The following is a 25,007-nucleotide window of genomic DNA, read 5'->3' on the forward strand; positions in this document are numbered from 1 at the left end:
ACAAATCAGACAGTGACCAGATAAAACACACCTGAAATACTAAAGGACAGTAACCTACCTTTATATTTCGAAAGGTCTCTCTCAAGACCATCTGATTCAGTTCTGGTATTTTCAGAACATCAAGACAATTAGAATACAGAGAGTGGAAATTTAGTTCAATGCTCGCTCTCTTCATTACAAGATACTGTGCCATCCATGGATAATATTCTTCTGTAACTATCTCTCTCAGTTCATCACACTGTAATTAAACAATTTAATTTTCCAATCAGTATTCACAAACAAGAAAACGAGAAGATTTTCAAACACACAAATAATTCCTTAAACTGTAATGTTCTTTTACAAAAGCTGCAACTGTCCATATTATTACCTTACTCTGAAGGTTTAGCTGGCTCAAATTATTGAAAACAAATCCAATTTTATCTTGCAAGGCCTCAGGAGGTGCTGTCATTTTCTCTTCTTTTTCAGTAGCAACAAGTAAAGTATCAATATTGGTAGCATTTGCTATCGATGGCTGGAAAAAATATATGAATATATATATGGTTAATATAATAGAGGGAAACATTCCACGCGGGAAAAATATATTTAAAAACAAAGATGATGTGACTTACCATACGAAAGCGCTGGCACATCGATAGAAACACAGACAGACACAAACATAAACACAAAATTCAAGCTTTCGCAACAAACTGTTGCCTAATCAGGAAAGAGGGAAGGAGAGGGAAAGACAAAAGGAAGTGGGTTTTGAGGGAGAGGGTAAGGAGTCATTCCAATCCCGGGAGCGGAAAGACTTACCTTAGGGGGAAAAAAGGACGGGTATACACTCGCACACACACACATATCCATCCACACATATACAGACACAAGCAGACATATTTAAATATGTAAATAAATATGTCTGCTTGTGTCTGTATATGTGTGTGTGTGCGCGCGCGCGAGTGTATACCCGTCCTTTTTTCCCCCCTAAGGTAAGTTTTTCCGCTCCCAGGATTGGAATGACTCCTTACCCTCTCCCTTAAAACCCACTTCCTTTCGTCTTTCCCTCTCCTTCCCTCTTTCCTGCTGAGGCAACAGTTTGTTGCGAAAGCTTGAATTTTGTGTGTATGTATGTGTGTTTCTATCGACCTGCCACCAATTTTCAAACATTACTTTAACAGTTTATGCCCATTAATTGTACAATGCTTATCCAATATCATTAACTGCATATGAATGAGTACATATGTAATATAAACAAATCTAAAGGAAGATTAAACTTACTCTTGCTGCAATGGCTGGGGTTGTGGTTGTTGATTTAGCACTGGAAGTGGTTGTTGTGACAGTAGTCGATGTCAAAGTCTTATACCCTGTTGTAACCGTAGGCATTGGAGAGAGAATAGAAGCCAGACTAACAGGTAACACTGGCCCTGTTGGCCTGTTAGGTGGCTCTTGTGACTGTAACCCGTATTCTACATACTGGGGAGGAAAAAAAAAAAAAAAAAAAAAAAAAAAAAAAAAAAAAAAAAAAAAAAAAAAAAAAAAAAAAAAAAAAGACAAAATTTGAGATATGTAAAGTATGTAAAGGTCAGTGCTTTTCTAAGGCTTAGAAGTTTGTGTATCATTTACCTCTATTAAGTGGGGAGGAAATTCGTGGAAATGCGGGATGGCTGCAACGTGTTCACAATACTTGTGGTATTCTTTTAACCTTGTTTTAAATCTATCTAGTGCAGCAATTCCAAAGAAGTACATCTTACTGGTGGTAGGTTTTCGAAGAGCATCCAATACAAATCTGAGGGCTAGTCCTAATGCCATATAGCTGCTAGAAAGAAAAAATGAAACAAATAAAAGCAAACTTAGTAAACTTTAAACTAATAAAATGGAATATAAATCCATATAAGAGGTGCTACCTTTGTCTACTAACATAAAGAATTTAAAAATCAGCATTCATATATTAGATAATTTACTACCTGACCAATCTCCGTTCAATTATGCCACCAAAGAGCTGTGCTGTTATATGGAGTTCTTTGTCTGGGTACTGAGGAAAAAATCTGTATTCTTCAAACAGATTCCGGAGCATGCAGTTGAAAACTTCCTACAATCATAAAAAATTCTATAAGTGCTCAAGATTTTAAGGCTGTTAACAAGAGGCATTAAAAAGTCTGCAGTAAATGATCAACAATCAAATTATTAAAAAACTTAAATATAAATAGGGAAGTTTGTAAATGGTTCAAAATGTGTGTGTTAACAGAACTGCTGAAATTCGCCAAGATTCTATAAAGAAAGAAATGTCTAGTCTTTGCACAAATTGATTGGCACTGAATAATATTTGGCAATCACAAAACATATTAAGTAATATACATGTTTAAAAAAGAAAGAAAGAAAGAGGTTTACAGTGGTGTTGCAAATGATCTGTTTGTACCTTCATAAAATGAATTTCACAAAATTAATCTACGAACAACATACTGTTGAATCATAGATGTTCTTTCTGACCTAGTCTAGTCAATGCTATGTGACTAAAATAAATAATTTCAAGATAACAATGATATGATGTTTATACCACAGAATCATTTTCTAACATACTGAACTTTTTTCCTGGACACCATAAGTTAAATTGCTATCAATCTAACAATGCTACTTGGTTGGCATGGTGTGACTACATAATAATTCACTATTAAACCATACAAATATTAAGCTAGCTGTCACAGATTTGGCTCTTCATATGCTATTATTTTAACTGTATACCAACTACTTATACTTACTCTGTCCTGAAAATTTGGTACATTTAAGATTTTAAATTCACAGAAACACTTGTCTCCATATGAATACTGTGGATATCTTACGCCCTGAAAAAAATGTAATATAATAGTTGCATTTAACATACCCTCTCTCGTTTACTTGGTGAGTCCTGAAACTTTTTAAGCATTTCCAAAACTTCATCAATTGACAGAGTCGGATGAGGGGGATGATTGTAGATTCTCTGGAAGTAGCTGTTAGCTTCATCTTCAATTTCTTTCGACACTGTTCCTGCCATATCAGGAAATATACTTGCTGTTTCAGCTCCTACTTAAAAGAGATAATATTTATGAAGCTCACTATTTCTCTACTGCAATAAGAGAAAATAAAATATAAAAATTTAAAACTAATAAGCTCTGCATATCAAATGAATTTTACACACACACACACACACACACACACACACACACACACACACACACATTAAAACTAAACGCAAATAAATTTTTAGCAGTGGATTCATAATCTTAAAGCTCAGATAATCTCATTAACTTCGACACTCCGCAAGCCATTATGTGGTACGTGATGGATGGTACATAGCCTACCAGTCTCGCCCCCCCTCCCCCCCTTCCTTCCCCATTCAACATGTTATGTAGAAAGAAAATTTTTATCTCTAGAGTTTTCTTGGCACAACTGATTAACGGTGCACTTGGAGGTGTTCAGCCAAGTTGTTGTTACGGTTTTATGGACAGTATTTCAATGGCCAACTTGTCGTCATCTTCACAAGTTCTAAGTTGCACTGCAATGTACACTCATTGCCCGGACTCCAGCCAGACTACACTATTGTTTGTCTCACATCACTATTTGGAGATAAATGTGAGTTCAACTCCCAATACACACTACACCCTTCAATGCTCTTTCATTTTTCAGTGCCTGCACTGATATTCTGCGAAATGCACATCCACACAGTGTTTCTCTGCTCTGGTGGACACAATAGCTGGCAAGACCTTTAAAAAAAAATTGTTTGGGAGAGATCAAACTTTGTTTAAATTGAAGCCTCTGATTCCATTTAGTAATTTTTGTAACATACAAGGTTATTACAAATGACTGAAGCGATTTCATAAATTCACTCTAGCTATATTAATTGACAAAGTCTCAACACTCACATAGAAAAAGGCAAGAAGTTTTTTATTGTAGCAGCTGCACATAAGATTTCTACTACAAGAGTGCAGCAATGGGTAAGATGGCAATGAGTGCCAAGAAAGCGTATGTTGTGGTTTAAATGCTTTCACCTCAGTCTGCCACAACAATGCAAAAACGTTTAACAGAGATCTACCAACCGCCAACTCAACTCAGCGAAGGTATGCACAGTTGAAAAAGCTTCAGGACGCATCCACAAATGGAAATCAATGGGTTGGCCTGCAGAGTGTGAAGAAATGGTTGACCACACACAGGTAAATTTCACACGTAGCCCACGAAAGTTGATGAACAGAAAAAGCAGAGAGATGAACATACTACAACCCACTGTTTGGAAGATCTTACGGAAATGAGTGAAGCTGAAGCCTCACCACTTGCAATTGCTCCAAGCCCTGGCTCACGATGACAAAGCTAGACACTTTGAATTTTTAGCAAAGCTGTAAAAGTTTCTAGAAGAGGAGGGGATTTGGAACAAATTCATCTTCAGTGATAAAGCAACATTTTTTTGTGAACGGCACAGTGAACAGGCACAACGTGTTAATCTGGGTGACAGAGTAACACTAAGCTATTGTGCAACACATTTGAGATTCACCAAAAGTTAATGTGTTCTGTCAATCAGTTTCAAGTTTATGACCCCTTTTTCATCTGTGAAAAGAGCATTGCAGGACGTGTGTATCTGGACATGCTGGAAAATTAGCTCATGCCATTACTGAACAATGACAGAGTGGACTTAATCCACCCCACTTTCATTGTGTTGTTCCTGAATTATTAAACAGGAAATTGATAAACTGGTGGACTGGACGTGGTGGGATGATGTTCACCAATTTATGTCATGGCCTCCAAACTCTTCCAATCTAACCCCCTGCGACATTTTTGTGTAGGGTTATGTGAAAGATTCGGTGTTTACACCTCCTCTACCAACAAACCTAAAGAAACTGTGAGCTCACATCAACAGTGTTTTTGAACAGATTGACACGGACATACTGCAGTGAACACAGGAAGAACTTTATTATCAACTTTGTTACCTGCAGAATCAGTGGGGAGCACATATGGAGCACTTTTAATACGTAAAAAACAACAGATTTTTTTCTATGTGTACACAAAGCGCTTTGACAGTATATCAAATAACAGAGCTACAGTAAATCTTTGAGATAGCTTCAATTATAATGTTTTATTTATTTTGACAGCCTCCTTAATTATGCTGTCCCAGAAACACTGTATGCACCATGACAATAGTTTCCCCATATTTCATTTCGTGATTATACTCAAGATGGTACTCTGTGGCAGCTGACCGCCTTCATTGTTTCAGTTCAAAATGTCACTGATTTACCTTGCATCTCTCCTGGCCTAATAGTCTGCCTCACGTAACACATGCCACATTCATACAGAATGCGATACACGTCTGGCGTTCGAAGACCTAATTCATTCTTAACACTAATAAGACAACTTATTTTCATTGATTAAAATGAAATACAATGGATGTCGTGTTTCGGTAGGAGTCTACCAATCTTTCCAGATAGTGGGTCAGCATAAGGAAGACTTCTCTGTGTCAGTGCCACCCTCTTTCTCAAGCCATTCTTTATTTTGACTGAAACATCTGCTCAATCTGAGAATCGTTCGGAGCCCTACTCATAGGTATTTTAATTCTTCGGTAAGGCTTCCTTGTCCAAAAATGTTCAAGCTTTATGGATCACAGCAGTGGTGGTCAAACTTTTTGGTTCAAGAGCCCATAAGGTCATTGTAGGGCAGCATCTTGGGCCTCTTATGTACCAGTCTTATTTTTAATTGAAATGGTAACCTTCATAAACAGGTATGTTATGAGCCTCCAATAGGCTAGCTATAGTAAGGATGCGGTAAGTTTGATTCTGGACCCCAAGTACTGGTTGTTAAAAGGCAGCACCATACAGAACACTTCAGGTCAACTATTTCCTGTTTCATATTGCTGCTACCCTCAGTGAGCCCAAAGTTGTGACACTTGTAATTGCCTGGCAAAGTACTGTTTTGTTGCCTGTGTGAACAGATGAGTAACTGATTAAAATAAATTAACTGTGTTTTTGTTTAATTGCATTATGCAATATGAGGCCCGATCACAGATATTTACTAAATGTTCTGAATGTTATTTTACTTCTACTCATTGCCTTGTGTTACAAAAGCCTTAATTCAATTTCAAATTGCTTGCTACCAAAATGTACCACATTTGAAGACGACCACCTTTGCAACATCCATTCACCAACCCATCTTACTTCCGTGTCAAAATTTATACTGTAGCACCTGACGGGTATGAATCAGACGCACAAGTGAGTTAACAACTGAAAGACAAACAAAACATTCCCTTCACCGTTACATCCTCTAATCCCGCGGTTGCTGCGCTACTTACTGCTCTGCCCCTGAGATAAGTGACCAACTTTACTTTACTTTCCCCACTGTCAGTTAATATTAAGCACATGTTAGAATGTCACTGACTCGGCAACTATTTTTGTTTCTTACTGAGCAGGAAAACTACATTTTTAATCAGCCCTTTACATTAACTGACATTTTTTGACTGTTAGTCGCTACACGCATAATATTTTAAATATTAAATAAATAAATAAATAACCACAGGCCGCAAGAATACTTTATTCAGTCTGCTTGCAACACACAGGCCACAGTTTGATGACCTCTGGGCCAGAGTCTTTAGCACCAAATTTCTTTGTGACAGATGGTGATGGTTCAAGCCATGGAGATAGAGGTAACAGAGCACAGTTTTCCAGAATACATGGTGATGGTTCAAGCCATGGAGATAGAGGTAACAGAGCACAGTTTTCCAGAATACATGGTGATGGTTCAAGCTATGGAGATAGAGGTAACAGAGCACAGTTTTCCAAAATACACTGACTCAGGGATCTGTCGAGTCTTGTTCCAACATGCCAAGGAAAAGTAACTGGCCTTTATAAAGTTCCATCAAAAGTTTTATACTACAATGGAGAGCGTTTGAATGTTCCAGAAACTATTCACATTTTTTTCATTCCATGTGGCCACACCACAAACATGTCATTCACTAGAAATGTGTAGCTCAGAACTTGTCAGATTCTGAAGCCTTTGATTCAGTGTTCTACACATGAGGTCTGTTCCAAAAATTTCAGAACATTTGTAATTTCACACCAATGATGTGTTGGAGCGAAATGCAGTTGGCACCCCTGCACAATTCCATGTTTAATGTGTAACTGCTGGAAGCTTCAGTGTTGTATATCTATTAGTTACTGTTCAGCGCTGTATTGAGTGGAGCGTCATGTCACACAGTCTGTGGATTTCGAGGTGGCAGAGTTGAAGGAGCAACACTTCTGCATTAAATTTTGCATGAAACTCAAGAAAAACCTTTACAGAGACACCAAATGATGCAGGGAGCCTACGGTGTTATGAATGGTTCACACGGTTTAAAAATGGCTAGACAAAAGTAAAGGATCTCCCTCATTCAGATCACCATTTGATGTCTACCGATGATGTTCCTGTCAGGAACGTCAACAAAATTATGCTTGCCAATCACAGACTGACTGTCGAAAGATTGCAGAAGAATGTAACATTTTAGTTGGATCATGTCATGAAATCCTGACAACACAGCATCTTCGTATGAATCATGTTGCCACCGAGTTCATCCCATGGCTAATGAGTCAAGACCAGAAAGAACTTCGCCTTGCAATCTGTGAAGGGCTTTTGGATCATGCAAATGAGAACAAGATGTTCCTTAAGAGAATCATAACTGGTGATGAGACCATGGTTCAGTCCTCACAATGGGTCAGGAAAGGATCTCCAATGCCAAGAAAAGCTCATCAGGTCAGGTCAAATGTCAATGCCATGTTGATAATTTTCTTTGACTATCAGGAACTACTCTAGCAGAATGGCAACAGGACAGCATCCACCGAATTTAGTTCCACAATAAATCCATTATTTAGACTCGTAAACAAAGTCTTTCATAAAGGTGTCTCTTAAGAGAGATGGAACTTTTAGTTTGTCCAGTAGATTACCAACAGCAGTAGATATCTGAAGATTAAAGAACAATAATCATACAATAAAAATACAAAAATTTATGTTAAAATTTCCTTAGATTAAGAACTTTTGTCTGTCATACCACTAACAATGGTACATCTGCTGACTGGCACTTTACTCGATTTGACCCTCATCTACATCACTGCGTGTAGTGTACTAAATACAAAGACAAAACTGTAAACTTAAATAAAACCACCGACTGAATGGTTAGTATTATCATTAAGGCTCCAGCAGGGATGAACAAATTTGAGGTGACATATGCTTCTACTTCTACCCTAACAACCATCTCACTTTGCATGTTACAAGAAGATCTATTTTTGTATTATTCTTCCATGCACAGCTTTGTTTGGGAGAATGGCACTTTGACTGTCATACAAAACCAGTCCATTTGTAAATAGATCCCCAGACCTTTGAATTAACCATCTGCAAGTGGGCCATTATTCTGGCAGCCACATGCAGGTACCTTCAAATATCAGTAACAAACATCTTATGGTTGAAAATTAAATACAATGCTATTATCATCCTTACCTATCCTTGCTTTATCCATCCCAGATTGTGGTCCAAGAGAGCGGCTGAGGGCACCTATGGCACCAACCCCAAGGCCAACACTTGGTACTAGTGAAGCTGGGTTGCTGCCTGGACCAGGACCTACTTGGCTGCCGACAGGTCCAGACTGCTGCAGCTGTTGTGGCAGAAGTGGAAATGGGCTTTGTGAAGGTCCAGGACCTGGTCCTGGACCTGATACAGCTCCTCCCATTAAACGAGATGGAGAACCTGGATTTGTAACAAGTTGTCCCAATGCCCCTGGTAGGTTGAAAGCTTGTGAACTGGGAGGACCGAGACCACCAGGGGCTCCAGCAATGTTTATACTTGCAAGACTGGTGTTGATACCACCAATCGTGTCGACTTGTGATGCAGTGAAAAGCTGCTAGAAACAAAAATATCTAGTTAATATCTGAGGTGCCTCAATATAAAACATCATGACATAAAGAGAACTAAGTGTTATGAACAGCAGGTAAGTTGTGTGTTCCTCAAGAAAATAAAAGTAAAAAGAGACATCACATGCCGCCTACAACATAATGAAACGAGGGAAAGAACAATATGTTTCCGGAGTTATCATTGTGAAGCCATGAAGTTTTACACTGACATTTGCTACCAAGAGAATGAATTTGGCAATGTCTATTCTATTAGCTGATTTCAATATACCTTCAATTTTCAGTTACAAAGGTTTTGTGCAAGCATACATAGTACATTAAATAAATAAGCTTTTACAAAACTGAATTACAGATGGTTTTGCAATGGCCCTAAAAGTTATCAATACTAAGGAAACAAAGGAACAGTGAAAACATGCTTCACCAAAACTCAACTTTACAAATACTTAGTAATATGCTTAAAGTGACTTATTCAAATTACGTATTTCTTAATCTCTTTTAAGCAACACCCAATGAAACTGGAAACAGGAAATTAATTCACAGAGGATTTTTGTTTACTCTGTTGCAGTTAACACCTGCACTACTAGATGTTCGATTAGTGTATATTATTTCTACACTACACATAACCTGAGAAAGCTAATGGCATAGATGTTTATTGGACACAATCACGGTCTTAAATTTATCCATCCTAAAATTTACCTGTGTGTTAAGTGAAATGTATGAAGTTTCATTGTTTTAACAGATTTATTAAAGCTGCATAAAATCTGTTTTGCACGGTTTAACTAATATTCCAAATTCACACATGAAATTTTAAACATCTTGCAATACCTTCACGTCAGTCAGTCAATCGCAACATGTGTTCCTTCATCTCATGAAGGACTTTGTTCAAAAGCTAAATAATGTATATCAGTCTACTTTTAAATGAGTCTGTCTGCCACTCAACACCACCTTTATGTGGTAAGAATATATATATCCTAATTCATATTGTTGACTTTTATGTACATTGTTTCAAATTAAAATATCTGCTTTAGGTAACAACAACAAAAACAATAATAAACAATAATTATATCCAATGCTCCATTTCTTAAAATAGTGTTAACAAGAAAATAATATGCCTTTTTTTCAGAAGAATGGATAAATACAATCAGAAATGTTACTCACCTGTCCCCCAAGAGGTGTACTAAATGCAGGTTCAATACCTCTGTGGGTTCTCAAGACTCCAGGTGGTGGTTGCCTGGGTTTGCTCATCAAAATACTACAGTTAGCAATCATTGTTAATATTGCTTCCGAGAGTTCTTGAGAAACATTCCTTAAAAGAGAAAATAATTAATGAATGAATGTAAGGTCAAACAATGGAAAATCCAGGATGGAATGCAACAATACAAGAGAAGGTTAAGTTGCTACTCACCATATAGCGCAGATGCTGAGTCGCGATAGGCACAATAAAAAATTGTGTGAATCTTTTTGTTGTGCCTATCGCGATTCAGCATCTCTGTTATATGGTGAGTAGCAACTTCCCTTCTCTTGTACTGAATATAAGATCAATTATTAAATGAAACATAGAAGCTTATACCAGTTAAGTATGTAAGGTATTTAATTTCTGGTCACTACAAAATTACTGCTTTGGCACCAGGAGAGCAAATTTCAGTAAAAGGCTTCAGACTTCTAACAATTTTTTTTCTTTTTTATCAGCATTGTCTTGTTATCTATGGTGGAAAAAGCATTACACAAAAAGAGGGAAAAGTCTGTATGTTATAATTTAATGACAGGATGGTTCTAAGTAATACAACAAAATTTAATAATAAGCAGTGTGCGACATCCACTGCTGGGTATAAGCCTCCTCTTAGATTTCTTCATGCATTAACCTGTTCAGCTTATGCGTCCATAATGCTACTGCAATTTTTATAATGCTATTTAGGCACCTTTTACAGGTTACTATCATCATTCACAATCCAGCAAAGACCTTCCACTGACTACCTACCATACACTCACACTACCTGTGTGTCTTGTCAGATCCATTTTATGTGTGTTTATAATTATGTCTTCCATTCCTGTCTGTTCTGGTTCATTGGTTTGTTTTCCTGCAGTTCCTGACAGTTATCACTGTTCAGTGACATTCAGTGTCTGAATGATTTTTACTTCAGAAGGACATCACTGCTAGTCAAAATTGGTAACATATTGCTCATAATCTTTCCATTTCATACGCTAGAATCATTTTGTAAAATAAGTTTATCCAAAGTGCTATAGGCCACATTTTATTCTTCTATCTGATGAAACTTTAGTCATCCTAACCTGTAGATTTGGTTGAAAATGAGCCAAACTTTCTCAATCTACAAATCCTATACAACGTCATATTTCATTCTCATCCCTCTTACTGTAAAGAAGACACATCAAGTTGCAGACAGGCACAATTAAAATTTTGCTACATCTACTTCAAAAGTGGACTTTGTACTAAAAATAAAAACATTCCCTGCTGTCAGAAAACATTCATTTTGTCAGAGCTTTAACACTTGTGGAGGGTACCACGCTTTATGAAGCTGCCGTGTGAGGTATTAACTAATGCCAATATTGCCAGTCTCTGAACATACTACAGAGAAACACTGTACCTTTATTCTCAAATTATTGGAGTTCCCGACAATGAATAACGCAAACTATCATTTCCCATAATATCTTGCTTGATCACTTTATTGACAATATGATTATCATGTCCTTCATTTGTCAATAGTTAAAACTTTCTCCCAGAACACTAGCCCTCAAGCATTTATCATTCCCTATGAAATTAAGCTCCAATGTCAACAACTGAACCTACTCTATTCTAAAGAAACAGAGATTACTGCATAATAAGTGTAAAACAAAGCATAGGGCTACAGATAAAGATACACTGAATGAAACACGTTTGGCTGTCATGAGAGCAATGCGTGATGCTTTCAATGACTACCGTAGCAGAACACTGTCAAGTGATCTTTCACAGAATCCAAACAAATTCTGATCGTATGTAATGGCTGTTAGTGGCACCAAAGTTAAGTGTCCAGAGTCTAGTGAATGAGACAGGAACTCAAAATTGAGGATAGCAAAGCAAGAGCTGAAATGCTTAACTCAGTTTTCAAATGTTCCTTTACAAAGGAAAATCCAGGTGAATTGCCCCCATTTAATCCTTGTATCACTGAAAAGATGAATGAAATAAGTATTAATACCATGCCCAGTTCTTGGAAAAAAGAACAGTAACACACGTCTAGAAGAAGGGTAATAGAAGTGATCCACAAACTACTGTCCAATTTGCTTGAGATTGTTTTCTTTTAGAATCTTAGAACATATTATGAGCTAAGACAGAACGATCTCAATGCCCACCAGCATGGATTTTGAAAACATTGATCATGTGAAACCCAACCCAACTCACACTTTTCTCACATTACATACTGAAATTTCTTGATTTTCAAAAGCATTTGACTCAATACCACACCAACGATCATTGTCGAAAGTGCGATCATTGTCGAAAGTGCGATCATTGTCGAAAGTACGATCATTGTCGAAAGTACGATCATTGTCGAAAGTACGATCATTGTCGAAAGTACGATCATTGTCGAAAGTACGATCATACAGGTTATTAAGTGAAATTTGTGACTGGATTGAGGGCTTTTTGGTAGGGAAGACACAGCTGTTATCTTGGATGGAGAGTCATTGTCAGATGTACAAGTAACTTCAGGTGTGCTCCAGTGAAGTGTGTTGGGACCCTTGATGTTCATATTTTATATTAACAACCTTGCAGACAATATTAATAGTAAAATCAGGCTTTTTGAAGATGCAGTTATCTATAATGAAGTACTACTTGAAAGAAGCTGCATAAATATACAGTCAGATCTTCATAAGATTTCTACTTGCTGCAGAGATTGGCAACTTAATGTACAATTTTGCACTTCATAAGACAAAAAACCTAGTATCCTGGGAATATAAATTAATGAATCACTGCTGGAATCGGCCAACTCACAAATACCTGGGTGTAACACTTTGTAGGGATATGAAATGGAATGATCAAATAGGTTCAGTCGTGGGTAACATAGGTGGTAGATTTCGGTTTACTGGTAGAATACTGGGGAAGTGCAATTAGCCTACAAAGGAGACTGCTTACAAATCACTCATGCAACTTGTTCTAGAAAATTGCTCAAGTGTGAGGCACCCGTATCAAATAGGACTAACAGGGGATACTGAACGTATAAAGAGAAGAGCAGCACGAATGGTCACAGGGTTGTTTAACACATGGATAAGCGTCTTATAGATACTGAAGGAACTGAACTGGCAGACTCTTGAAGACAGACGTAAACTATCCCAAGGAAGTCTATTAACAAAGTTTCAAAAACCGGCTTTAAATGATTACTGTAGAAATATACTACAGAATCCTCCATATCACTCACATAGGTATCCTGAGGACAAGATTAGAATAATTACTGCATGCACAGAAGCATTGAAACAATCATTCTTCCCACACTCCATAGACGAATTGAGCGGAAAGAAACCCTAGTAACTGGTACAAGAGGGTGTACCCTCTGCCATGCACCTCATGGTGGTTCGCGGAGTGAAGATGTAGATTCAAAAGCTTCAAAATTTGTCCCCCTCCCTCCCACACTGCCATCCAAAGAAACACTTTCCTATAGTGAACACAAATTTACATTTTCACTCATACATATGGCACCCTCTTCAGGTTCTTTGGCCAGGAAGAATAGCACAATACAAGGTGTCTATAATGTAGTTACTTTTGTCTAATTGGTCTTCCCACTTATCATCCTTGTTAATAAAGTGTGTCTATGAATATTATTTCCAAAAATGTATAGTGCAAAATTTACTAAATTGTGCACAGAATACGTTGTTTTTACTAGACAACAGACACAGATACTGCTAATCATACCTACAGCATCTTAACATCTGCTTAACTGCCATGCTTCAAAACATATTATAGCTCTATCAAAAGCTGGATCACCGTCTCATTTTCATTGTCAGTGTCAAAGGCAGTCTCCTATTTATACATCGAGCCTATCTGAAATCCTTGTTTTGCATGGGGAATGTAGAACACTGCTGGCTGGTGTGCATCTCCAGTCCTCTGCCCTCTTTGGGCTCCTGACAAATGATTTCCATACACGTTCAACTTTCTCAGCTGATGGTTCTGGCTAGCCTGTGTTCTTTGCGCCACAGACACAGTCAATCGCATGGAATGTGTTTCACCGCTGATGGATTATTTTGTCTGCTGGAGATTTTACCTGATCTATGGTGTAAAAGCATTGCTGAGCTGTCATGACTGACTGACATTTAGCAAACTGAAGAACATAAAATGTATGTATTCTTCTATTATATGTCATGCTCTGACATTGGAACTATGTCATGACATGTATTATGAAGCTGCACTTTGACAGATGCTCTAACTACTGAAATATGTCACTTTTTGTATGTCTTGCAGTTTCCATACAGTCCTCCTCTGTACCCCTGATGGTACTTATGAATAACTGTTTTTGATGAACTTGAAGCGAGTGTGTAACAATGATTTCCTTCATACAACTAAGGAAATAATTAAAGTTATAATCCTCAAGTTAATTTTGATTTAAAAAATTAGTTCACTGGTACACTTCCAAGACAGCTCACTGTCATTATCAGCAAAAGTTACTACTTTCATTCATTACAGACTATAACAGACAATTCACTGCTATGTTGGACAAGTTATTTCTTCTCTTCTACTTTTATACTGTAATATTATGAATGCTTTACGAATTTATAAATTTTGAGTCATGCACATCCAAGAAATTTTAATGCATCTTATTCACTGCAATATATTTTCTCATGTCACAATTTGTCAGCTCAAGTACACTACTACTATTTGTTTTTCTCCAAAAACATACCCTGCACAGACTTGTAGACATGCCAACATTGTTGTCAGTGTCTCATGAGGCAGTTGTGCCGACTTGGGTTGACTTTCACCATCCTTGTTACCCATGATCTGTGGACACCGGCGCTGCAAAAATTAAAAAAGTGAAATATGGAACAATACGAAATACATAAAATAACTAATGAGGAAAGAAAATTAGTCCACATCACTATAATGTCAAAGAAAAATCAGAACTGAAATATGTTACTCTCAATCATTAGCAAGAACCAAAAGTATTTACAGTGATGGGTTTTAGGAAACAACTCACTTGCAGAAATTTCACACAAGCAGATATGAAAGGTTCACCATGTTCTCGTATTTTATCTGTTAGCCATTTTTCTAGTTTCAAATATTCCCTTCTTGATGCTAGGCAAGCCAAGTCTATTACAAATGGGAATGATGAAGCATTGAGCAGCATTGAAAGTGCCTGTGAAAACATGGTTAACATTAAATAAAGCTGATTTAGAGAGTGTAATAATTCTGATAATTTCAGGTTTTACTCCTTACCTTAAGGTCTTGGGCAACATCAAGAATTCGCGAAAGCCTGCTTTGGTCATTTTCTCCCCTGAGATACCATTCAGCCATTGCATGCATAATAATAGGCCTGATTGAAACATTCTAAACAAAAAAGGAAAGCATATGAATTAGTGCAGTAATTACTAACATTAAGAAACATACAAGATTAAAATTTCATTTCAAGGATAGCTCCCAAAGCTTCATTTCTGTAATGTTGGATACAGATGTTTCCAGCATAGTTCCAGGACAGTCCATTTCCTTATTGCACATTTGTACAGTTTGATTATTCATCTTCTTATATTTTAATATTTAATACAGATATGTTTTATACGTTAGATATGCAAAACATTTTTGCTCACCTGTGAATGCCATGCCTGATGAAGTATGATAACCGAATTTGGATGATTCCCTAAAAATATTGGAATGAGACTTGTCAAGAGTTCTTGTCTCAAAACAGTAACTGGTGCACTGAACTGCAGTAATGACAGCATCAACACATCTGGGCAATGTTGAACAGGAATTTTAAACAGCTCCTGAACTTGAGCATACAATCCTCTCTCAGCTAAATACAGCAAAACATCTACCAAGTCCATTGATCTCCAAGTAGCAATGTCTTTGTTGTCACTGTCAGGAGGAGCTTTCAGGAGATCCACTGGCACTGAGTGGTAATGATAATCAGCAAAACAGAAAAGATCTGGATTCTTCAGTATTTGCTGAATCAGTGAAAACTGCAACAGGAATGTCTGTGTAACATACTATTCTCCAAACTAAAAAAAAAATACATGAAAGGCAATATCTTTTGGACGCAAGTATGGCTCAGTGAATTAAAGAAACAATTTTAATTATTATTGGTTCAGAGTTTGTGACTGTTTTGACTATCAAGTTACAGTGGTCTATTTGCTTACTGGAATAAAATTTGTTGTACACATCTTTCAAAGAAAATGACAAAATTAATTAAAATACCTGCCCATCCACATTTTTCCAGTGTCGGTATATCAGATCAACAGGAAAGACATCTGGATGATAACCTTGGTTTTGAAGTCCCAGTCTAAGAGCAGTCATTAACAAATTCAACCCTTGTCGCTCCTTGACCATAAATTCACTGTGATCCAATTCCATTATAACATCATTCCATTGTAAGTTAGGGACCTAAACAACAAGAGAAATCCAATTTAATATACAATATCTATCTGCATTATCCACTCATTTCCATGCAACTGCAACATACATTTTTGTGTCAGTCATTAAAGAATTACTCACAAGTTCTTTCAGAGCTTGCGTAAAAATTTCAACGTTCCATGTGTTTGGATGACTGCTGTCAGAAGACCCTTTCTCTTTTGAACCAGAGTCATTGCTGTTTCCCCAGTAATTGGCTGGATTCTGTAAATTCTGTAAGCCCACTTGTTCATCAAGACCAGTATGAGTCCGCACCATCATGCTGAGAACACGTGCTGTCATTGCTGGAGTCATTTCCCTTGCACCCAAACTGATAAGATTGTTCCGACATTCTTCAACAGAAGAACAGAATCCATAACCCATCTCCATTATTAAATCAGCTAAAGAACCGTCCATCTGAAAAAAGATAAAGGTGGAAATTACAATGATCATATAACAGTAGTATGTGCGCAGTTGAATCAGTCACTTACACATCATAAAATCTACAAGATTTAAGAGTTCACACCTAGGACTTTACTCTGAAATTTAATGTGATATCTCCAGCAAAGATAGGTGTGGGAATGTTTTCCAGATTCCATATTATTGTAAGTACACACAAAATTAAGTCTGGACAACTTATTAAGTGCATACTAAGGCTGTACGGCACAGTTCCAGTGGACTAAAGAGTGACTCGGCATATAGTCATGAAGATACACTGGAAACAGTGCACAAAACTTTGTGAAAACCCTGACAAATGTCTATCCCTAAAGTAACACCTTACATTTGTCAATTTCGACTAAATAATGAAACAAACAAAATAATTATCCCCCCCACCCCCACAAAAAAAAACCCACACACGACAGCTGAATTAACAAATAAACTCAAATTCTACTTCAAAATATTTTTTGAAACAAGGGCTTTAATGCTATATCAACCCTACTACACTGCCGATATAATAAAAAAGCTCTTCCAATACTTAGTTTTGTTTCAAACATCTCTTTCAGCGTAAGTATTGTATTACCAGTGCATTCAATAAACAAAATTGCTGGTAGTAACACACAGATACATCAACATAGTGTAACAGGGAATGATTAACGCTGTTCACAATTTTTGACACCATTAAATGGCCAATAAGATAAAGCTGTGTATATAACCTTACAGAAATAACAATAGGTGCACAAAATATATGCAATTACATTGAAAATGAACGGTTTACACAGATAACAGTTCATTTTCTACAGTCTGGAAGTGCTGTGCAGCCCACTTGGTCAATTATGTTCAAGCAGTTTGGATAACAGTCTTCATTTTTCTGTTTTAAGGATACTGCTGTCTATGGAATATCATTCTGTAATTAGCTATTGTTATAAACCCATACAGGTATTATGAACATTCACTACCACAGATAACTTCCAAAAAAAGGCTTTAAGTGACAAAGACATCTTCAGCATGTTACTGAAACTTCCCTCTACAGATATGGAGATTCACGTTAATAAAAATTCCGTTGCCTACACTCATGAGGATGAGAAGCGGAGGAGGAGGAGGAAGAGGAGGAGGAAGAAGAAGAAGAATTAAGTATGTTTGGAAAATTATACGGTGAAGAGGAGAAATAAAAAACAAATCCCTGACGAATGAGACTAGATTCATCGATCCAGCGATTACGGGGCTTGAACGCTAACCACTCGGCTGCCGCCGCTTCATGGTAAAAATGGCCACGCACAGGTATATATTTGACGACTGAAATTATCTTACGATATTCTCAATAATGCTTGGGAAGTACGCGCTACTGCTTACACATTTTGTTGTCCTCATGGAGTACTACGAGTGTGCGAAGTTTGCGGTAAATCTGCATTCCAAATGTCGTGGCCTCCCCTTGTAAGTGAAAGGCTATCAAACAGCATCCTATAGAAATTCAAATTAACACCCTGTGCTATCCATTTCAATTACAGTGGTGTACTTACAAGTATAATATTGTATTAAGTCCCTGAACTAGAAACATTACAAAACAGCAAGATTATTCTTATTTGAAACTATGTCTAGGCCCAATAACTCTACATGCTGTTTATACAAACATCACTTACAGTCCAAAATGTGTGTACATTATGCCCAAGGTTTCAAGCAAATAAAATTATGTACAAATACAGTTTCTAAACCATGCTGTTTTGTGTGCTATAAATTTTCAGAAATGCTTTCATTAATAAGATTACATTTGTACTAGAGTAATTCAGAGAGAGAGAGAGAGAGAGAGTGTAACACAAATGCTTAACGGTATTTTTCGTTGTTAATATCTGTGATTCAATGCCTCCTCCATGTGGTGTATAGCTATCTATCCTTTTTCATACTACTACTACTACTACTACTACTACTACTACTACTACATACATTTACAATTTTTCAAGTCAATGAGAGGCTGCACTTTTGACAACTGCTTTTGGCAATCAATGACTCCTCCTGCAGCCGCTTTCTTTAATTGGTGCAATGAATGATGGGATAAAATTTACCATTAAAAAATCAGCCCCTAACCCCATAACATCAAGAGAAAGGACCTCGTATTGCACAAAATAATTGGTGGCTGCCCCCTAAAATATGAAGATCAAGTATGTCAAGATAGTTTGCGAATAGGATACTGCTTCACTTTACTCAAGCACAAAAAAATTTTGTGTTTCAAATTCTTTTGACAATATTATGAAAATTATAGTGGAGATGCCGAGTCACAGAAATCCACAATAAAATGACTACCATACATTTACACTTTTGGCCACGGCCTCCTCCTGAAGTGGGTAACACACACTCTCTCTCTCTCTCTCTCTCTCTCTCTCTCTCTCTCTCTCACACACACACACACACACACACACACACACACACACACACACACACACACACGCACGCACGCGAGAGAGAGAGACCACTCGAGTTTTGCGTGCTTCAGGAGAAGCACTTCTGATCGAAAGTTCACTAGTTAAGCTGTCATTTTGTTGTGCCTGTCTGTGATGCAATACCTCCACTACACGGTGAGCAACAATCTATCACATTCTTAATTTTGTCACTACTTCATCCCAGAAGTTCAGTTTGCAAGTTTATTTCACTTTTGATGCTTTTAGTGTTTTCCTTCAAATAATGTTCAATGTGATTACTAGTGCCAGCCCAACATGTATAGTAGAAAGGAAAGTGTGCAACAAGCTAGGCCCACGAATTTGTGTGTTTTGTGAAGATCATTTGGACAAAGAAAAGGAAACAGTTCTGAAAGTAAGCAAGAACATTGTTATATTGACAGGGAGAGAACAGTACAGTATAGACTGTGGTGAGAGTGGCTTAACAAGGTAGCGCACATCAGGAAAGAAGTAGGCGAGGGAGAAGCAACCAACAAGCTTTGGTTGATTTTCAGGAAGACACTAATCATCGAATACATAGTTAAATTAAGAGAAGAGAACATTCCACTCTATCTGAATTATTTGTGTTGCTTCAGTATCTTTTTGAAAGAAGCAATGTTTCATTGCCCACAATGTTCAAAGACGAAGGCTTCAGGCGTTCAGTGTTTAACAGATGCCAAATATCAATGGAAAGGACAAATGCTGTTGCATGGTGGTGCAGATTTCTGCACAGGATCATGGGTGTGAGATTTTTCAGTATAACGTGGTTAAATCAAACCTGGATGAATGCCAACCACTCATTATATAATGCCTGAAGTGATGGAATGTCCAAGGGGACCATGGCAGTGCCTTTTTGAAAAGGAAGGTGAATTATTGTTCTCTACGCAGGTGTACCAGACAGTTGCGTGCCAAACTGCCTGTTCACATTTCATTTGAAATGTTAGGTAATTACGGCGAAGAGACGTACAATGTAGTTTTTGAAAAAGTGTTTTAAGTATTGTTTATGACAAATCTGACATTGTGAACAAATGCAACAATCTTCAAAGAGGCAGCCAAATATGAACAGTTTGTGGAAGAATGCACCAAAAATTTAATTATACATTTGGGAAGGAGCTGTGATAGTTCGAGCAGTTCAGAAGAAGAACACTCTAAATCAAATTCTGACAGTGATGTGAATGGTGTTTATCAATTAGCGTATTTTTTGAGTTTATACAAGTAGCGACTGTGAATAAATTCACTTGCACAAATATGGCCTGAATGTTGTTGAAGTTTTTGTTTCTGCCTCTAGTGCATGTGAGTAGGAGCAGAGAGGCAAGTAGTGCTGTAAACCATGTTTGGCAACACTGCAATCTGTCCGCCTGAACTGTCAATACAAACTGCTCGTTTCACAGACATTAACTGTTTTGTTTTCATTTTCTTTAATGATTATGCATATTAACTGAAAAAGAAACTTTAAAATTTGTATTTGTATATTATCATGCAAATTTAGTTTATTTCCATGTAATGTTGATTACACTTGGGTTAAAAACTTTTTTCAGTAATATCTATGCCAGGCTATAGCAGTATGAACTTATCATTGATTTCACATCTAAAACCCAATATTTTAAACAATACAGCACAAGGTGATGGAATATTTGTGACAAAAGACAAATAATACATAAAGTATCATAATTACCATGGTTGTAATTGAAAGATTCTCCTGGTTTCCTTTATCCATAGGTAAAGTAGCCTTTACAGGATATAACAGTGGTGCTAAGATGACTGGCACCGATTCTTCAGTAAACTCTTTTCTTAAGGCCTGAAGAAAAGCTTCCCTTGTTTCAGTGCTTATTCCTAGAAGACAGAGTTGCAAAAGTCTTCAGTTAATGGTCAATCTCAATATCATGTCAACTCACATTAAGAAAAATCGACATTGTGATAACTTAACAAGAATATAAGCTACTTACAAACTGTCAGATCACATCCCATGCCACCCTTTTACGCAGATCCCAAGGAGATTTTCCCGATTTAAGCTTGCAAAAGAGCAAAAACTGACACAGGACACTACTTAACCTAACTAAAACTGGATTTAATGCCAGGAAAAATTAGCAGAAAGCTGTAATTAATCCCAAAATTTATTACTAGTAGAAGATGAACTAGACTAAGCACAAACACAATATTTGAAGTAACTCAAGTTTTGCTGATGGCCCAAAAGCAAATTATTTTATTCAATAGAGAGGAAGAAATATCACTAGCAGTTCGGAGATTGTGGAAAAGCAGCAAAATCCTGACAAGAAGCACAGAAAACACAGAATAGTAATAAATCTGAAAATACAAATCACACATCCAGGAAATTGGAGAAGTTGTAAAACCATTTACCCTGAAAGAAAGACATTATGAGAATAGTCAACTTCCAGAAATTTTAAAAAAACAACAGGAAATTACATTAAAAAAATTTAAAATGAGGCCATGTGGATATCACAACCAAAAAACCATGCTTTAAGAGAAAAACAACAAAAGGCTCTTCAGCACCAAGAAAATTGCAGAGATTTTATAGATATTTCAAAAAATGTCTAAAACTGCACTGAGGCAGAATTTATGTTAATTACCCTAGACAAATTTCCATTCCTCCTGTCACATACAAAATTCTGTCTCAACATCTCCTGGATCAAATACAACAACATGAATCCAAAATTGGCAGATACCACGCAGGTTTCAGACCAAATAGATCTTTCTCAAAACAATCTTTAATTCTAAAACTAATTTTCAGATATCAAAAAAATGTGGAATAAGACAGCAGTTAGTACTTATCTGTATCTTAAAAAAAAGATTATGACTCAGTGGACACTATATTTCTCTTTCAAATTAGAAAAAGAATAAATTCTTGATCTTTAAACTGCTACAATCATTAGGAAATTATGTACAGTATAAAACCCAAGGTAAAACTCATGGAGAATTTTTTTAAATCTTTGCAAACAATCCAGGGCATAGGAAAAGTAAGACTGGCACAAACTAAAACTAGAACTTAAAACTGACCAACAAACCAAATTAGGAAAAAGCAATATTAGAACAGAGTGCCATGGCGGGTCCAAAATATGCCAAAGAATGGACACACATATTTACAGGAAATAAGAAATTCAGAACTACACAGAATTTTTCATATAAAGGAAAAAAAGGTTTTTATGGTGATATTAAAAGACGAAGTTGCACAACAATAGAAACTAGACAGAAAAGTATTTAATAGAAAATCTGCAACTATTCTCAAGAGTGACAAGTCATATGGACACAAGGAAAGGCTAAAAGCAAATCCTGAAATGCCCTTTTTGAACATGTGATCACATGTGAAAATAATAATAATAATAATAATATAAATAATAATGTAGCCATAGTTGTTGCTGCAGCAGCACTAGTAGTGATAGTTACTATCTGCTGAAGTTATTGTACATATCAGGCATTGTAGAAACTTCAATTTTGCAAGTCATATATTCAAATAAAGGAGAAGGCTTGATGCAGTGTTAAGTCATGAAAAAACAAATTACAAAAAATGCATTCAAGCAAGCCCTAGGTACACCATGAATCACGTTTTGGGACAGTTATTTAAAATCTAAACTAAAAAGCAAGCATTAAAAATTTACCTATTTCTCAAAATTGCCTAAGAGGAAAGATGTATTATACATAAATGAGATGGAAATGTTTGGGAAAAAAGATTCAGTAATGAAAACACATTTCACCAATACCAATGTCTGTATAAGCAGAATTATTTATGACAACATTATGGAAGGTTCTTGGCTGGGAATAGAGATGGCACTGATATCATTAAACTTTTGATAGCAATCTGGAGAGGGAAGGGAAGGGGAACATATAGTAGTGTACCGGAGAGGGGGCGGAGAGGGAGTGTGAGACAGGGGGACGGGGGGGGGACGGGGGGGGGGGAGTGTGAGACGGGGGTGGGAGGGTGAGACGGTGGGAGAGGGAGGGAGGGGGAGAGGGGGAGGGAGGGAGGGAGGGAGGGAGGGGGAGAGGGAAGGAGGGGGAGAGGGGGAGGGAGGGGGAGAGGGTGAGGGAGGGGGAGAGGGAAGGAGGAGGAGAGGGGGAGGGAGGGGGAGAGGGGGGGAGGGAGGGGGAGAGGGAGGGAGGGAGGGGGAGAGCGAGGGAGGGAGGGGGAGAGCGAGGGAGGGAGGGGGAGAGGGAGGGAGGGAGGGGGAGAGGGAGGGAGGGAGGGGGAGAGGGAGAGCGAGGGAGGGAGGGGGAGGGGGAGGGAGGGAGGGGGAGAGCGAGGGAGGGAGGGGGAGGGGGAGAGGGAGGGAGGGGGAGGGGGAGAGGGAGGGAGGGAGGGGGAGGGGGAGAGGGAGGGAGGGAGGGGGAGGGGGAGAGGGAGGGAGGGAGGGGGAGGGGGAGAGGGAGGGAGGGAGGGGGAGGGGGAGAGGGAGGGAGGGAGGGGGAGAGGGAGGGAGGGAGGGGGAGAGAGAGGGAGGGAGGGAGGGGGAGAGAGAGGGAGGGAGGGAGGGGGAGAGGGAGGGAGGGGGAGAGGGAGGGAGGGGGAGAGGGAGGGAGGGGGAGAGGGAGGGAGGGGGAGAGGGAGGGAGGGGGAGAGGGAGGGAGGGGGAGAGGGAGGGAGGGGGAGAGGGAGGGAGGGGGAGAGGGAGGGAGGGGGAGAGGGAGGGAGGGGGAGAGGGAGGGAGGGGGAGAGGGAGGGAGGGGGAGAGGGAGGGAGGGGGAGAGGGAGGGAGGGGGAGAGGGAGGGAGGGGGAGAGGGAGGGAGGGGGAGGGGGAGGGAGGGGGAGGGAGGGGGAGGGGGAGAGGGAGGGAGGGGGAGAGGGAGGGAGGGGGAGAGGGAGGGAGGGGGAGAGGGAGGGAGGGGGAGAGGGAGGGAGGGGGAGAGGGAGGGAGGGGGAGAGGGTGCATTAAAAGAGGGTGAACGACAAGAATGGGGAGTACATAGTCGGGCAGAGGGGGTTGAAACTGTTGGGGTAGAGGGTGTACGGGCAGTATGTTATCATAAGCTGAGGCCAGGATAATTACGAGTGCGGAGAATGTGCTGCAAGGGTAACTCCCATCTGCGCAGTTCAGAAAAGTTGGTGGTGAATGGGAGGATCCAGATGGACCGAGTAGTGAAACTGACATTAAAATAAAGCATGCTATCTATGTTCAGCTGCCTGTCGTGCCACAGGGCGTCTACTTTGCTCTTGGCCACAGTTTGGCGGTGGCCGTTCATCCTGGTGGACAGCTAGTTGGTAGTCATACCAATATAGACAGTTGTGCAATGATTGCAGCAGAGCTGGTAAATGACATGGTTAGTTTCACAGGTGGCCCAGCCCCTGACAGGGTAGGGTCAGCCTGTGACTTGACTGGAATAGGAAGTGCTGGGTGGGTGGATTGGGCAGGCCTTGCACCTGGGTCTTACACAGGAATGTGATCCTTGCAGCAATTGGTTGGGACTGGGGAGGGAGGGGATGTGGCACAGAGATGGACTAGGTTGTTCTCTCTGAAGGCCTCAGTGACACCCTCAGCTTACTGAGCAAAGGAGTTCTTGTCACTGCAAATACAGTGGCTGTATGGGAAGGATTTTTTTGTGTGAAACGGATGACAGCATCAAAAGGCGTGTACTGTTGGCGCTTGTTGGGTTTAATGTGGACAGAGGTGTGGGTGGAACCATCAGAGAGGAGGTGGCATGTTGGATTGAGGAGGACTATGTGAAGTGGATGGGAGAGAAGGTGTTGAGGT

At 38.8% G+C, this 25,007-nt stretch overlaps 1 protein-coding gene across 6 annotated transcripts in view; it reads right to left on the minus strand.

Annotated features, from left to right (window-relative positions):
• Nucleotides 1-25,007, minus strand: part of LOC126482339 (CCR4-NOT transcription complex subunit 1) — a 129,116-nt gene that overhangs the window by 81,844 nt on the left and 22,265 nt on the right. For 2 of the 6 annotated variants that reach the window (XM_050106420.1, XM_050106415.1), the window contains exons 5-19: nt 20,980-21,137; nt 16,543-16,854; nt 16,246-16,431; nt 15,642-16,010; nt 15,274-15,384; nt 15,035-15,193; nt 14,741-14,853; nt 10,020-10,167; nt 8,455-8,851; nt 2,855-3,036; nt 1,941-2,065; nt 1,600-1,792; nt 1,255-1,449; nt 368-511; nt 59-238 (exon numbers count right to left, since the gene is read on the minus strand). In XM_050106420.1, the coding sequence (XP_049962377.1) occupies nt 59-238; nt 368-511; nt 1,255-1,449; nt 1,600-1,792; nt 1,941-2,065; nt 2,855-3,036; nt 8,455-8,851; nt 10,020-10,167; nt 14,741-14,853; nt 15,035-15,193; nt 15,274-15,384; nt 15,642-16,010; nt 16,246-16,431; nt 16,543-16,854; nt 20,980-21,137 (2,972 nt within the window). Of the gene's footprint in view, nt 1-58; nt 239-367; nt 512-1,254; nt 1,450-1,599; nt 1,793-1,940; nt 2,066-2,854; nt 3,037-8,454; nt 8,855-10,019; nt 10,168-14,740; nt 14,854-15,034; nt 15,194-15,273; nt 15,385-15,641; nt 16,011-16,245; nt 16,432-16,542; nt 16,855-20,979; nt 21,138-25,007 lie in introns of all 6 variants that reach the window. The other 4 variants (XM_050106418.1, XM_050106414.1, XM_050106417.1 and 1 more) reach the window with 3 other exon arrangements.

This window comes from Schistocerca serialis, chromosome 5, assembly GCF_023864345.2.
Source record: "Schistocerca serialis cubense isolate TAMUIC-IGC-003099 chromosome 5, iqSchSeri2.2, whole genome shotgun sequence".
NCBI classification, from domain to species: Eukaryota; Metazoa; Arthropoda; class Insecta; order Orthoptera; family Acrididae; genus Schistocerca; species Schistocerca serialis.